Source organism: Oryctolagus cuniculus, chromosome 15, assembly GCF_964237555.1.
Source record: "Oryctolagus cuniculus chromosome 15, mOryCun1.1, whole genome shotgun sequence".
Taxonomy (NCBI): Eukaryota; Metazoa; Chordata; class Mammalia; order Lagomorpha; family Leporidae; genus Oryctolagus; species Oryctolagus cuniculus.
Window position 1 is genome coordinate 83,800,605 of NC_091446.1, and position 13,868 is coordinate 83,814,472.

At 46.4% G+C, this 13,868-nt stretch overlaps 2 protein-coding genes across 3 annotated transcripts in view; one reads left to right on the plus strand and one right to left on the minus strand.

Moving 5' to 3' along the window:
• Positions 1-13,868, minus strand: part of LOC100349877 (olfactory receptor 6C75) — a 98,083-nt gene that overhangs the window by 29,313 nt on the left and 54,902 nt on the right. The window lies entirely within an intron of this gene.
• LOC100350863 (olfactory receptor 6C4) lies at positions 10,763-11,685 on the plus strand. Its single transcript, XM_017338468.3, is given in 2 exon segments — positions 10,763-11,450; positions 11,453-11,685. Coding segments are annotated over 2 exon segments (921 nt in total).

Consider the following 13,868-nt stretch of genomic DNA (forward strand, 5'->3'; position numbering starts at 1 on the left):
AGTAAATGTATGTTAGACTAAAGCCTACACTATTATAACAAAATATGTTGGCTTAACTCCTTCCCTTTCACCCAACAGTTTAAAGGTTTGCATGAGGGTTAGGGTAGTTTCCAGACTTGGTGTGAAAGTTTTGCACTATGAACTCGTTAGGCAAGCCCAGGTTCTTTTTACAAACAATAAAAGTCATTCAAGGGGTGGCAGTGTGGGAAAGAGACAAGAGAGCTGCCATCCACTGGTTCACTCGCCAAACGCCGGCAACAGCTGGAGCATGGCCATACCAGTGCCAGGGGCTGAGAACACCGCACAGGTCTTCAATGAGGATGGCAGGAACCCAATTAGATGAGCCATCACACTGCCTCCCCGGGTCCACATTAGCAGGAAGCAGGAACCCAAGCCAGGAAGCAAACCCAGGCACACCAATGTAAGATGCAAGCATCTAGACCATTAGGGTAAACAGCTTCTTCAAGTCAATGGCTCTTTGTTATTCCCCTTGACACAAGGAAGCTGCTGCCACCTCTACATTTCACCTCATGGGAAGGGAAGAAGCAGAAAGCTCAAAGAACATGATTTGTCTCAAGCAAGTGAGACAGATATTCCACACAGAGCTTATGCTCACAGTGTTGGCAGAATTTTACATCACATTGCATCACCTCACTAGAAAGAACCTGGGAAATGTCATCAAGGAAGGAAGACACAAGCACATGAAAAAGGGGGAATAAATTTGGGGGAGGGAGCAAAAAAATAATAATTGCCACAATATCCAAACAGAAATTAGAGGCAGGAGATTTAGACAAGGAGACTGGAGGTGAAAGTGAATTTTATATGCTACTCCCATGAATAGATACTCAAGAAAGAAATGAAAAATGAGTATTTAGTTATACAAAGAGGAGGAAATAAAGAGAAGACTGAAGAATTAGACTATTGAGTGGTCAACACTGAAAGCTAAAAGAGAAATTTAAGGTAATGACAAGTCTGGAAAGCATCTCAAAGTGGTGGGACTAAAAATTTATGTGAACCTAAACATTTGCCACTTGATGGATAAGAGAGCTGAGCAGCAGTGGGGAAAACTGACTGTCAGGTGGGTGAGTCTTGTTGGTCAAAGAAATGGTTGGGGCCGGCACTACGGCTCAGTAGGGTAATCCTCCACCTGCGGTGCAGGCACTCCAGGTTCTAGTCCTGTTCGGGGCGCCAGATTCTGTCCTGGTTGCTCCTCTTCCAGTCCAGCTCTCTGCTGTGGCCCGATAGTGCAATGGAGGATGGCCCAAGTCCTTGGGCCCTGCACCTGCATGAGAGACCAGGAAAAGTACCTGGCTCCTGGCTTCAGATCAGCGCAGTGCGCCGACAGCGCACTGGCTGCAGCAGCCACTGTGGGGGTGAACCAAGGGAAAAGGAAGACCTTTCTCTCTGTCTCTCTCTCTCTCACTTTCCACTCTGTCAAAAAAAGAAAGAAAGAAAGAAAGAAAGAAAGAGAGAGAGAGAGAGAGAGAGAGAGAGAGAGAGAGAGAGAAAGAAAGAAAGAAAGAAAGAAAGAAAGAAAGAAAGAAAGAAAGAAAGAAAGAAAGAAAGAAAAAAGAAATGGTTGGAAACTTGGGGAAAAACTATGGATCCGTAGACTATCTTCAGGAGTCCTGTCTGGGCAGTAAAACTGCCCATTTTTCCTATGCTATGTCCAAAGTTCAGCCAGGACCAGCTGGAATGACCTTTTGAATACGTTCTGGTTCATTTCTCATCACCCAGGCACATCCCTGAGCACAATTCCCATTCTTCAGACCTGCCCCCTTCTGTTTTCCCCCCTCACACTCAACTATTGGCCTTGCCGCCTACATTCCTGAGAAAAGAAATAGTCTCCTGTCAGAGCTCCTCAATTTTATTTCTCCCCTCTTCAATCTTTCTATTTCTTTATACTCAGTGTTTGTGAATCCAATCTTCTGCACAATTTTTATGAGAAATCAGTAAAAGAGCTAAGCAAAAGTCATTATTCCTTAAAGAAACTATTGGTCCTTGTCATCTTCTTCGGATGTCCATATTACCTTGGAATATTCACATAATTCCCATGGCAGACATAATTTGCACAACATGCGCAACAAACGTCATAAAATATTTCCTTATAATTAAAAAATGAGTCAAAACAACTCAGAAAGCAATGATGATAGAATTAGTAGACACAGACACTGAAATACATGTGTTCAAGAAGCTAGTAAAATATTGACAATATTAAGTAGAGACAAAGAAGATATAAAAATTTCTAGAGGTAAATCTAAATGTCTGAGATTAACAGTACACTGGGTGAGACATTGCAAGAAAAACACTAGTGAATGTGAGAAAACACCAATAAAATACCCAAAAGAAACAAAAATAGCAAAAAAAAAAAGAATAAGAACAGTGAATTAGTGAGCTGTAACACAACATCAGAAACCTAATATATGTGTAATTATATCTCCTACACATATGAGAAATAGGAAAAGAAAAATTCTTGAGTAAGTAACAGATAAAGTTTTTCCAAATTTAGTGAAGAATATAAACCTACAGACAATAAGTTCATGAACCCCAAACACAATAAACATGAAGAAGTTCACACCAAAACACATGCTTAAAACCAGTGATAAAGAGAAAAATCTTAAAAACCATGAGCATAAAAAATGCACACTAAACACAGAGAGACAAATCTAAGAATTACAGAGGATTTTCTATAGACTCAATGCATGCAAGAAGTGGAGAAATATCTTTAAATGCAAGACCAAAAAAGTGTAAAATTTTATACACAGTAAAATATCTCTTGAATATAAATATGAAAAGAAAATAAGAAATATAAAAGATAAAGTAACTCATCACCAGAAACATGTGCAGAAAGAACTATTAAAGAAATCTTTAGTAAGAAGGAAAATTTTACCTGATGAGAATCTGGATTTATTCAAGAATGAAGAAATGAATTAAAAAACCGAGGGTTTATCTGGGGATGAATGTAATATTTGGTTTCTTATTATTGAAATCATTTGAAAAGATGGTCAACTTCTTATTGAGAAATAACAGTTGTATCACAGGGTTTATATCAGCTCCAAAAGAAAAAGGAATGAAAACAATGACATAAGAGCTACCTAGAGACAAATGGAATTAGACTTTTGTAATGCCCACATAGTATATAAAAGGTAATATAATATCACTTGGTAGAGTCTGTGATAAGTTAAAAATGAATACAATAAGACCTAAATAGGCTCCTAAAAGAACTTAAGCAGAGTTATAACTATGATGCCAAAATAGGAAATAAAGTGGAATCATTAAGGATACTCTAATAATACAAATGAACAAAGAAAATGAGAATAACAAGAAAAGAGGATATATGAGACAAAACGAAAACAAATAGCAATATATTAAGTTTAAATGTAAGCAAAGAAATCCAGGGTCCTGTCAAGAATTGACGTCGCTGTGAAATACAGTTGGAAGTAGATTCATGGATCAAATGACGATGCACGGTATGAATGAGAAATTCAATAGCAATGTAGAAATCATGAACAAAAATTTTGGACATTTAAAATCCAATTAGTAAGATAAAAATACAGGCCCCTGCACCCGCATGGGAGACTCAGAAGCTCCTGGCTCCTGGCCTCGGATCAGCACAACTCCAGCCGTTGCGGCCAGTTGGGGAGTGAACCAGCAGATGGAAGACCTCTCTCTCTCTTTCTCCCTCTCTGCCGCTCCCCTTTCTGTGTAACTTTGACTTTCAGGTAAATAGATAAATCTTTAAAAGAAAAATGATAAAAATGCAATCAAGGGCTTCAACAACAAAATGGACCAATTTTTGATCTTGAGGACAAAACTTCGGAAATAACTCAGTCATATAAAACTAAAGAGAGAAGAATTCAAAAGAACAAAGAGGACCACCACCTGTGGCACCAGCATCTCACATGGGGATTGAATCCTGGCTGCTCCTCTTCCAATCCAGCTTTCTGCTATGGCCTGGGAAAGCAGTAGAAAATGGACCAAGTCCTTGGGCCCCTGCACCTGCATGGAAGGCCCAGAAGAAGCTCCTGGCTCCCGGCTTCAGCTCAGTCCAGCTCTGGCCACTGCAGCCATATGTGGAGTGAACTAGCGGATGGAAGACCTCTCTCTCTGTCTCTCCCTCTCTCTGTCTGTAATTCTACCTCTCAAATAAATAAATAAAATCTTTAAAAAAATTAAGCAAAAGCTACAGCAGTCAAGACAATGTGGCGTTGCATAGCTTGTCATATAGATCAATGGACTAGAACCAATTGTCCAGAAATAAGCCCTTATGTGGGGAGCAACTCGGACTAGACTGTTACTGGAATTAAGACTTATTCTATGCATCTGCTCTCCCACAATATGGCGCTGAGAAAGGTGGAAACAGCTTCTACACAGCTGCCTCCAGTTCAACCAATAAACAGCAGGACCTGCTCCTGATTGGAGGAGAGCAGTGTACTCGGCGTGTGGGTAGCAGAGTTGGGATTGGTGGAAGAGGACTATAAAGGAGGAGAGAGACAACATGCACCAGGAACATCTATCTGAAGGAACACCTGTGCAGCCCCCGAGAGAGCCGGCCGGCGGTGTGCCGCTCCCCCACGAAGTGGGGAAAGTGGCAGGGGGAACCGCCCTTCCACGGAGGTGGAAGGGACGGTAGCCAACCCGGGAAGAACCAGCAGCAAACCCGGGAAGGGCCGAGCAGACAAAAGAACAGCGCAGGGTCCTGTGTCGTTCCTCCATGAAGAGGGGGAGCGACACCCTTACATTTATGGTGAATTTTTAATAATATGCCAAGACAACTCAATGGGAAAAGAATAGTTATTACAATGAGTAACACTCAGACAACTGTATATCTACATTCAGTGGAATGGAGTTGGGTTCCTACATTATACCTTTTCTCCAGACTAAGCCAAACAGGGGTAGATGTAAATGAAGAGCCAACACTTAGAAGAAACGGTAGCAGTAAATCATGGTGATCTTAGTGCAGGCAATGGTTTCTTAGATACAGCATCAACATCACAAATGACAAAAAGAACACATAGGTAGGTAGGTAGGAAGGAAGGAGGGTTGGAACGAAGGAAGGAAGATGAGACTTAATTGACATTTTAAGAAACTGCTTCAGGGAGCCCACAGAAGCAATAAAACTATCTGTATTTTCAATTTTTAATTTTAGTTTTTCATTTGTACAATGTACTTTGTAGATATAATTCTAAGAACGTAATGATATTCCCTCTCCCCCCCACTTCTTCCTACTTGCCTTCCATCTCCCTTTTTTCTTTTTTTGTTAGTTTTTTCAGATAACATATTTTAAATTCACATTTCAGTAAAAAGGCTTAATACTTAACTGCATAACAAGTTTAAGAAGCAAAAAGCAAAAGTCCTGGTTAAGTGGGAATACAGACAATGGCTATAAGCAATAACTGAATGAAAAAATGACCATTTCACCTATATGCAGTAAATTTTAAAGTAACCAAATCATAAATCTGATTTTAAAATATTGTATCCAGGGTTGTAAAGAACACCTACAACTCAATGATAAAATAAGTAGCTCATTTTTAAATAGGCCAAATATTTGAATATATAGTCTCCAAAAATACAAAAATGGCAGATAAGCATGTACAATACCATCAGCTATTAGGGAAATGCAAATAAAAACCAGGGTGCAATTCTGTTTCACAGATAATACGGAGCATTGGCAAGAATCCAGCTCTCTGCTGATGCACCTGGGAAAGCAGTAGAAGATGGCCCAAGTCCTCGGGACCCTGCAACCTTGTGGGAGACCCGGAAGAAGAAGCTCCTGGCTCCTGGCTTCGGATCAGCGCAGCTCCGGCCATTGCAGCCAATGGGGAATGAACCATCAGATGGAAGACCCCTCTCTCTCTCTCTTTCTCTGCCTCTCTGTAACTCTGCCTTTCCAATATATCGTTTAAAAAATGAAATTACTTGGGAGACTTTTGGGATATTTAAGAAAACGGAAATTTAGGAAATTGCGCGTACAGTGTGCTCCGGCATCAAAACATGTAACAGCTGTAATGAAATTTTATTAACTGCCTTTTCTGTTATAAATGGTATTGTCAAATGTATCTGTATTTTCTACATTTTCAAAATGATAGTTTATTTTTCCAAAAAACAAAAAAAAACAAAAAAAAAAAACAAAAAACTACCTCATTCCCCAGAAACAGTAAAATGCGTGTACCCTCAGGTCTCAAGGGCGGCGCCCCAGCCACCTGCAGCCGCCCGGGAGCGGAGGGAGCCGGCGCCCGCGCACCGCCCCGCGCCGCCGCCCGGCCGCGCCCCCGGGGACCCTGAACGCGCAGTCAGCCCCGCAGACCTGCAGAGGGGGGACAGGGACGCCCCTGCCGGGGGCCCCCGGGAACCCCGAGCCACGCGCAGCCCCCGAGGGGGTCCGCCCCTCCACCCTGTCTCTCCCCGCCTGCAGGGGCGCCCGCTTCCTCCACCCCACGGCCTCCCCTGTGCGCGGACTCCTGCAGGCCGGGTCTTGGGCTCCCGTGTGCCCGCTGCGGACCCCACCCTCCGTGTCCCCCCGGGGGCGGCCTCCTCCGAGGTCTCCGGACTTAACGCCGCGCGGGTGGACCAGTCCCAGCGCCCGGCCCGGGACGGCTGGGATGAATGAGGGGCAGTAGATGCCAAGCAAAGCAGGTGGGAGGCGGGCAGGGACCCCCTGGGGAGGCGAAGTGCGGGCGGGGCCAAGCTTAGCAGGGGGCGTGGCCGGTGCCGCGTGGAGCGGGGCGGGGCCCGAGCGGGGCGGGGCCGCCAGCTGGCCTCGCGGCTGTGGCAGGTGCAGCCCCGGGTGTGCCAGGAGAGGCTGTGCGGCCATGCCCTCCTACACGGTCACCGTGGCCACCGGCAGCCAGTGGTTCGCCGGCACCGACGACTACATCTACCTCAGCCTGGTGGGCTCGGCAGGCTGCAGCGAGAAGCACCTGTTGGACAAGGCTTTCTACTAGGACTTTGAGCGCTGCGCGGTGAGGACCCCGGCCGGGCCGGGGTCACGGCTTGATTGGGGCGACGGGGTCCCGGCTGGGCGCACCTGAGAGCCAGGCGCACTCAGAGAGCGGTGCTGGGGTAGCGGGCGCAGCCTGAAGGGACCCCCGGGTGCCGCGCAGGTGAGGGAAGGACGGTCTGTAGGGCGCTTGCGTCTCCCTGGGGGGAGGAGGAGGAGGAGGTGAGGGGGGGGGGGGTCCTATCCGTCCTGTTCCCGAGCCCCGCGCTGGGTGGGGCTGCTCAGAAGCCCTGAGGGTCCCCGCCCTGCCACGGGGAGAGAGCGCAGTTCAAAGGAGCCGGGTGCCCTCTCTGTCCCCCTCTCCAGGCCTCGGTTTCCATAGCTGTGAAATGGAAGGCTGGCTTGAGTCTGGCCCCGGTCGGTGGCTCAGAGTGGCGCTGGCCGGTGTCTCCACACCTGGCCCGTTTTTAGTGTCCGGACAAGCCCCAGACGGAAGGAATAAGAGAAGCCAGGCCAGGAGTAGCCATCCCGTCCCCCAGTAGAATATACTCCAGGAAGGCCAGCCTGCCGAGACTGAAGGCTCCGTGGCGGAGGAAGAGGGAAAGCAGCTTCCTTACACCCCTCTTGGCTGGGGACCCTGGAGCCGGGGAAATTCAGGGAAGGCGGGCAGCTAGCATTTGCCCCTCGGCTCGCTCTGTGGGGCCAGCCGCTTCCCATGCCCAGGAGGCCGAGGCTCAGAAACCAGTTCGCGGTGCCTGGCCCAGTGCACAGCAGGTTCTCAGTGAATGACCGCGGGTAGTGGTCCCGGATGCACTGCCCTCTGTGACCTCCAGCCGACAATCTTAGACTTTCCCCAGCTCTCCTTCTCACCGTGTAGGTAGGTCAGATCACACAGAATTCCGCGTAACTTGCTGGGTTTGACAGACACACCTGGCGATTCCGCGTTTCTGTTGGCTCTAAGCCGTGGAGGTGTGTCTTAGGTCTGCAGACCCCAAAGGGGGCGAGTCATAGTCTCCTTTTTTGGGTTCTGAACTCCACGTGGGCTTCCTTCCTGCCCACCCCGAGCCTCAGAACTCCGAGGTAACTTGACATAGCACCTAGCCAGGTTCAGCATGCTGCTAGCCTGGTTTGGGCTTCCTTCCACAAGAGTTAGGGGTTGAGGATGAAAATCACCTAGAGCTTGGGACCCTCCCATCAGGGCACTGGCCCTGAGGACACTGGCGCAGTGGAAGTAATTGCTCATGCATCACCCAGGCGCTGATTTCCATGGATTCCCCAGAACCTAGGGGAGGGGGCCAGGACACAGATGACTTAGTGAACCCGCTGCTGCGCGCACGTCTCCACGAGCCAGCAGGGTGCGCTGCGGCGCACGGGTGCGCAGCCTGTGGGCTGCCTGCCCAGGAGGGAGACACAGAGATCCGGTGGTAAAGAGGGCATGGGTCGATGCTGAAAGCACGTCTTGTTCTTAGTCCCTCTCTCTGTCTCCCTCCCATGCAAATAACATCGCGAGTGAATACCTTGGTGAGAAACCCAGAAGCAAATTTTGGGAGAGCTTTGCATGTCACATGTGGGGGAGGGAGAGAGAGCAGGAGAGAGATCCAGCCAGCAGCAAAGCAAAAGGGGACTGCGCACTGCAGAGGAACCAGCTGGGGACAAAAGGCCCCTCACCCACCCCCCATGGAAGACCCCATCACAGATGATATTGAGCCCCTCAGAGTCCAGTGATCTAAACCCAGGAGAGACTCTGCCAGGGACCTTCTGCCAGGTGCCTGCAGGTGTGGGTGGAACAGGAGCTGGGGGGACTCCATTCTGTGTGCCAAGGGATCACCCTCCCTCCCCTCCCTCAGAGAGGTTTCGAGTCTCCTGTTCATGGGTCCCTGCCCACAGCCCGACCGCTGCCTCCCTCTGAGCCCTGCTGCCTTTTGTCCCAAGAAGCTGGACTCCTCTCTCCCTGCAGAGTGTCCCCCTGAGCCCCCACCCCGGGTAGCTGTTATTTGGAATGCATGGATGACACCTCTATGACAGGTCACGATGCTTGGTGGTTCACACCCAGTGCCAGCTTCTTGCTAATGCCCACCCTGGGCCCCTGCCACCCATGTGGGAGACCCAGGCGGAGTTCCTGTCTCCTGGATTTGGCCTGGCCCAGTCCTGGCTGTCGTTGGCCATTTCGGGAGAGAACCAGCAGATGGGAGCTCCCTGCCACTCCCCACTTCTCTCTCCCCCATCCCCCCTTCTCTCTGTCTCTCTTCTGGCCCCCGCCCATTCTCTCCACCTTTCAAATTAAATAAATCAATAATTTAGACTGGGACCCACTCCCCCTTACCAAGACTCCTTGGCACCAGTCTCTGAGGCCACTTCCCGCCCCCTCCAGCTACAGAAAAGCCACTTCCCCCGAAGCAGCCACCCCAGGTCCAGGCAGGCCTCCCAGCAGCCACTCCTGGGACCAGACCACATCCCAACTTCCCCCTGATCCACTTGCCCCACCAGCACCTAAATGTTTCCTGTCTGCTTCCGTCCTCACAGCCACTTCTCCAGGCTCACGGGGATTCTCCCAGGGTTCTGCGCCCCGGGGTTCGGAATTCAGAAGCTCTGTTTCTTCCTCCCATGTGCCATCCTGGCTAGTATTTTGGGCATGTGTGCCTGGGCGATCATAGCACTTAGGGTCCATGCTGGCTTGTGGCTGCTCATTTAGACTTCTAGGGGCACGCTGCAGGGGGGAGGGCTCTTGCTGAGAGCTGGCCAGGCAGGAGCTGCCCCCGCTCTCTGCATGAGTGAGTGGCGTGCTGGTGGAACAGAAGGGTGTGCCAGCATGGCAGGAGGCAGAGAGAGGAGGCTTCTGTTTTCCTGACCCTTAAGGCATTTGGGTCTGCCTAAAGAGCCCATGAGAGTATTTCAGGCATGGAAAGCCAAGACACTGGAAAAAAAAAATGACCTAAATGAAAGATCTCTGTGAGATCCCAGCGGAAAGAACGGGCCATCAAAGAAGGAGGTACCTTTCTCTGAAGGGAGGAGAGAACTTCCATTGTGGCCTAGTCTAAATAAGATCAGAGTTGGCGAACTCAAGAGGCTTCCATAGCCTTGGCAGCTCATGGCAAGAGCCTCAGTTGATTACTGATGTCAAAAATAAGAGTGTCAATTGTTAAATAAACAATGGGGTTCACTGTGCACTTACTCCCCATGTAGGATCTCTCTCCTTAATGTGTTGTACTATGTGAATTAATGGTATAGCTAGTACTCAAATGGTACTTTATACTTTGTGCTTCTGTGTGGGTGCAAACTGTTGAAATCTTTATTTAAATTGAAAATGAATCTTCATATGAATGGGATGGGAGAGGGAGTGGGAGATGGGATGGTTGCAGGTGGGAGGGAGGTTATGGGGGGGGAAAGCTGCTGTAATCCAAAAGTTGTACTTTGGAAATTTATATTTATTAAATAAAAATAAGTCAAAATGCAAAAATAAAGAAAGAGGGGGGGGAGGGAGGGAGGGAAGGAAGGAAGGAAGGAAGGGAAGGGAAGGGAGGGAGGGAGAGAGGGAGGGAGGGAGGGAGGGAGGGAGGGAGGGGCTCACTTAAAACCAAACATAAAATGAAGTCCACTGCCCAGGTCATTTGGTCATCTATGATTAATGAAATAAAGTTCTCTGTGCTTCAGCCATGAAACTGCAAGATACCTCTTTAATAAGTAAAAACTATTCTCATTTACTAAATAAACAAGTGCAATTGCCCTGGACATTGTGTGTTTGATGAATTGAAGTTCTCCTTTCTTCTCCTGTGATGCTGAAAAAGGTCAGGATGAGCTGATGAAGGAGTTAAAAACCTGATGATGTGGGTTAGAAGGAACAGGACTGCAGTCCAGGAGTTCATCCTGGAGGGCTTCCCTGCTGTCCAGCACCTGGGGAAAATCTTATTCCTGGTGCACCTGCTGGCATACCTGGCCTCCATCATGGGAAACACGCTCATCATCACCATCACCTGGGCTGACCATCACCTCCACACACCCATGTACTTCTTCCTCAGCACTTTCTCCTTTGTGGAATGCTGCTTCATAACCACGGTGATTCCTAAACTGCTGGCCATCTTCCTGTCAGGGAGGCAAGTGATTTCCTTTGCTGCCTGCTTCACACAAGCTTTTGTCTTTATTTTCCTGGGGTCGACAGCTTTCTTCCTTATGGTAGTGTTGTCTCTGGGTCGGTACCTGGCCATTTGCAGACTTCTGCATTGCTTCAGCATCATGAGCCCCAGGGTGAGCTCCCTCCTGGTCACTGCCTGCTTCACTTTGGGATTCCTCTTCATGGTGGTCCCAGTTGTCCATCTTTCCCAGTTGTCCTTCTGTGGCCCCAATGTCATCCCCCACTTCTTCTGTGATTTTGGGCCCTTGGCTAAGCTCTCCTGTTCTGACAGTAGATCTACTGGAATGTTGTTCTTCTACCTTGTGTTTCTGGGTCTTTTTACATGCCTCCTTGTAACCATCATAGCATACAGCAACATCATAGTCACCATTGTGCGAGTCCCATTAGACAGAAAGCTTTCTCCACCTGCTCGTCTCACCTCATCGTCCTCTCTCTCATGTACGGCAGCTGTCTTTTCATCTATGTGAAGCCAAAGCAGACGAGCAGGGTGGACTTCAACAGACAGGCTGCTCTGGTGAACACGGTGCTGACCCCAGTGCTGAACCCTGTCATCTACACCCTGCGCAACCAGCAGGTGCACCAGGCTCTCAGGGGTGCCCTGTGCAGGGGGAAGTAGAACCACAGCTTCTCAGTGGAGGGTGCAGCTTCTCCTAGATTGAATCGAATCTTCCAATATGCAGAATCTTCTCCATACTTGTAATTTATAAATGGCTACTTTGTTCACATATGATTATCTTAGAATAGGAGCTAACAGATCTTATACTCCATTGGGAAAGCTCTAATAGGCTGCCTATTATATGGAGATAAATGTATTATCTGGTATCTTTCTTTTATTGGTTTTAAATCAATGAGATTCAAACATTTTTAATGATGAACCTCATTAGTGAATCTATTTGATACACGTGGAATCTCAAAGCTAGGAGGCTGGTTTCAAGAATCTATTTTTACATAATTTTAATGATAGAGGAAAAAGTAATTATTAAGACTATTGTGAAAAAAGTCATGTGGTGTAGCGCTGTGGTGTAGTAGGCTAAGCCTCTGCCTGCAGTGCTGGTAGCCCAATGGGTACTGGTTCACATCCTGGCTGCTCCTTTTCTGATCCAGTACTCTCTGCTAATGGCCTGGGAAAGCAACGGAAAATAGCCCAAGAGCTTGGGCCCCTGCACCCATGTGGAAGATCCTGAAGTAGCTCCTGGCACCCAGTTCCAACCTTTGCATCCATTCTGGAGTGAACCAATGGATGGAAGACTTTTTCTCTTTCTCACCAAAGAGCTGAAAGATGTCTATGATGAAAATTACAGAATATTAAAGAAAGAAATAGAAGAGGACACAAAAATGAAAAAATGTTCATGAATTGGAAGAATTAATTTCATCAAAACATCCATGCTACCAAAAGCAGCTTACAGATTTAATGCAATCCCAATGAAATATCAATGGTGTTCTTCTCAGATCCAGAAACACTGGTGCAAAAATTCATATGGAAACATAAGAGATCATGAATAGCTAAAGCGATCTGAACAACAACAAAACAGTCAGAAGCATCACAACACCAGATTTCAAGACATACTACAGGGCAGTTATAATCAAAACAGCTTGGTATTGGCAAAAAGCAGACATGTAGACCAATGGAACAGAGCGGAATTCCCAGAAGTCAATCTACACACCTAAAACAAACTGTGAGTTTCACCTCAACCCAGTTAGAATGTGTGTCACTGAAAAATCAATAAAATAGTAAATGCTGGTAAGGATCTGGGGAAACGTTACCCTAATATACTGTTGGTGACAATGTAAGCTAGTACAACCATATGCAGTACAGTATGGTAATTCCTCAGAAATTTGAAAATAGATCTGCCATGTGACCCAGCCATTAGACTCCTGGGAATTTACCCAAATGAAGTGACATCAGCATATGAAAGAGTTATCTGTATGCTCATGTTTATAGCAGCTCAATTCACAATAGCCAAAATATGGAATCAATCCAGATGTCTATCAAATGTTGACTGGATAAAGAAAATGTGGTATACGTGCACTATGGAATACTACTTAGCTGTAAAAAAGAACGAAATCCTGTCTTTTGCAACAAAATGGATACAGCAGGAAAGCTTTAAGCTGAGTGAAATAAGCTGTGCCTAGAAGACAAATATCACATGCTTTCTCTGACCTATGGTAGTTAATCCAGAATATAAAAAATAAATGGGAATGAAATGGACGCTTTTGGTTTGATAGTTGTTTTAGCTCTTGCTTATACTCTAATGAGATTGTGGTCTTCCTACTTTTTACCTTTTGAATATTATGGTTAGTGGTGCATTAAGCCTGTGATTATGGAGTGGACTGCAGTTATGTATTTGAAAGGAATGAAGAAAAAAAAAGGAAAGAAGAGAGGGGTTAAGGGAGGAAGGAGATAGAGAAAGATGGTCATTTATTTAGAATTGTAACAATAAAAATAAAATCTGTTCTCTTTATATTAATAAAGTTTTAAAAATAAAAAACTAATTTGTTGGAAATGTATATTCATATTTTATTTAAAAATTGCAAAATAAAACAGAGTTATCTTGTATACCTTTTGTCCAGTTTATTCAAAGAGTAACATCTTGCCACACTATGGTACAATATCTGAAGAAGTATTTTCACATTGATACAATTGAGAAATTCCCACCATCAAAAGGATTCTTTATTTTAAACACTGAAAGCCATATCTACATTCTAGTTCCATATTTTTGTGCAATAACTTTCATTTTTTTAAAAAGAACAAGTATATGTATTTATCTCAAAAGCACAAGAGAGACAGGAACATAGGAA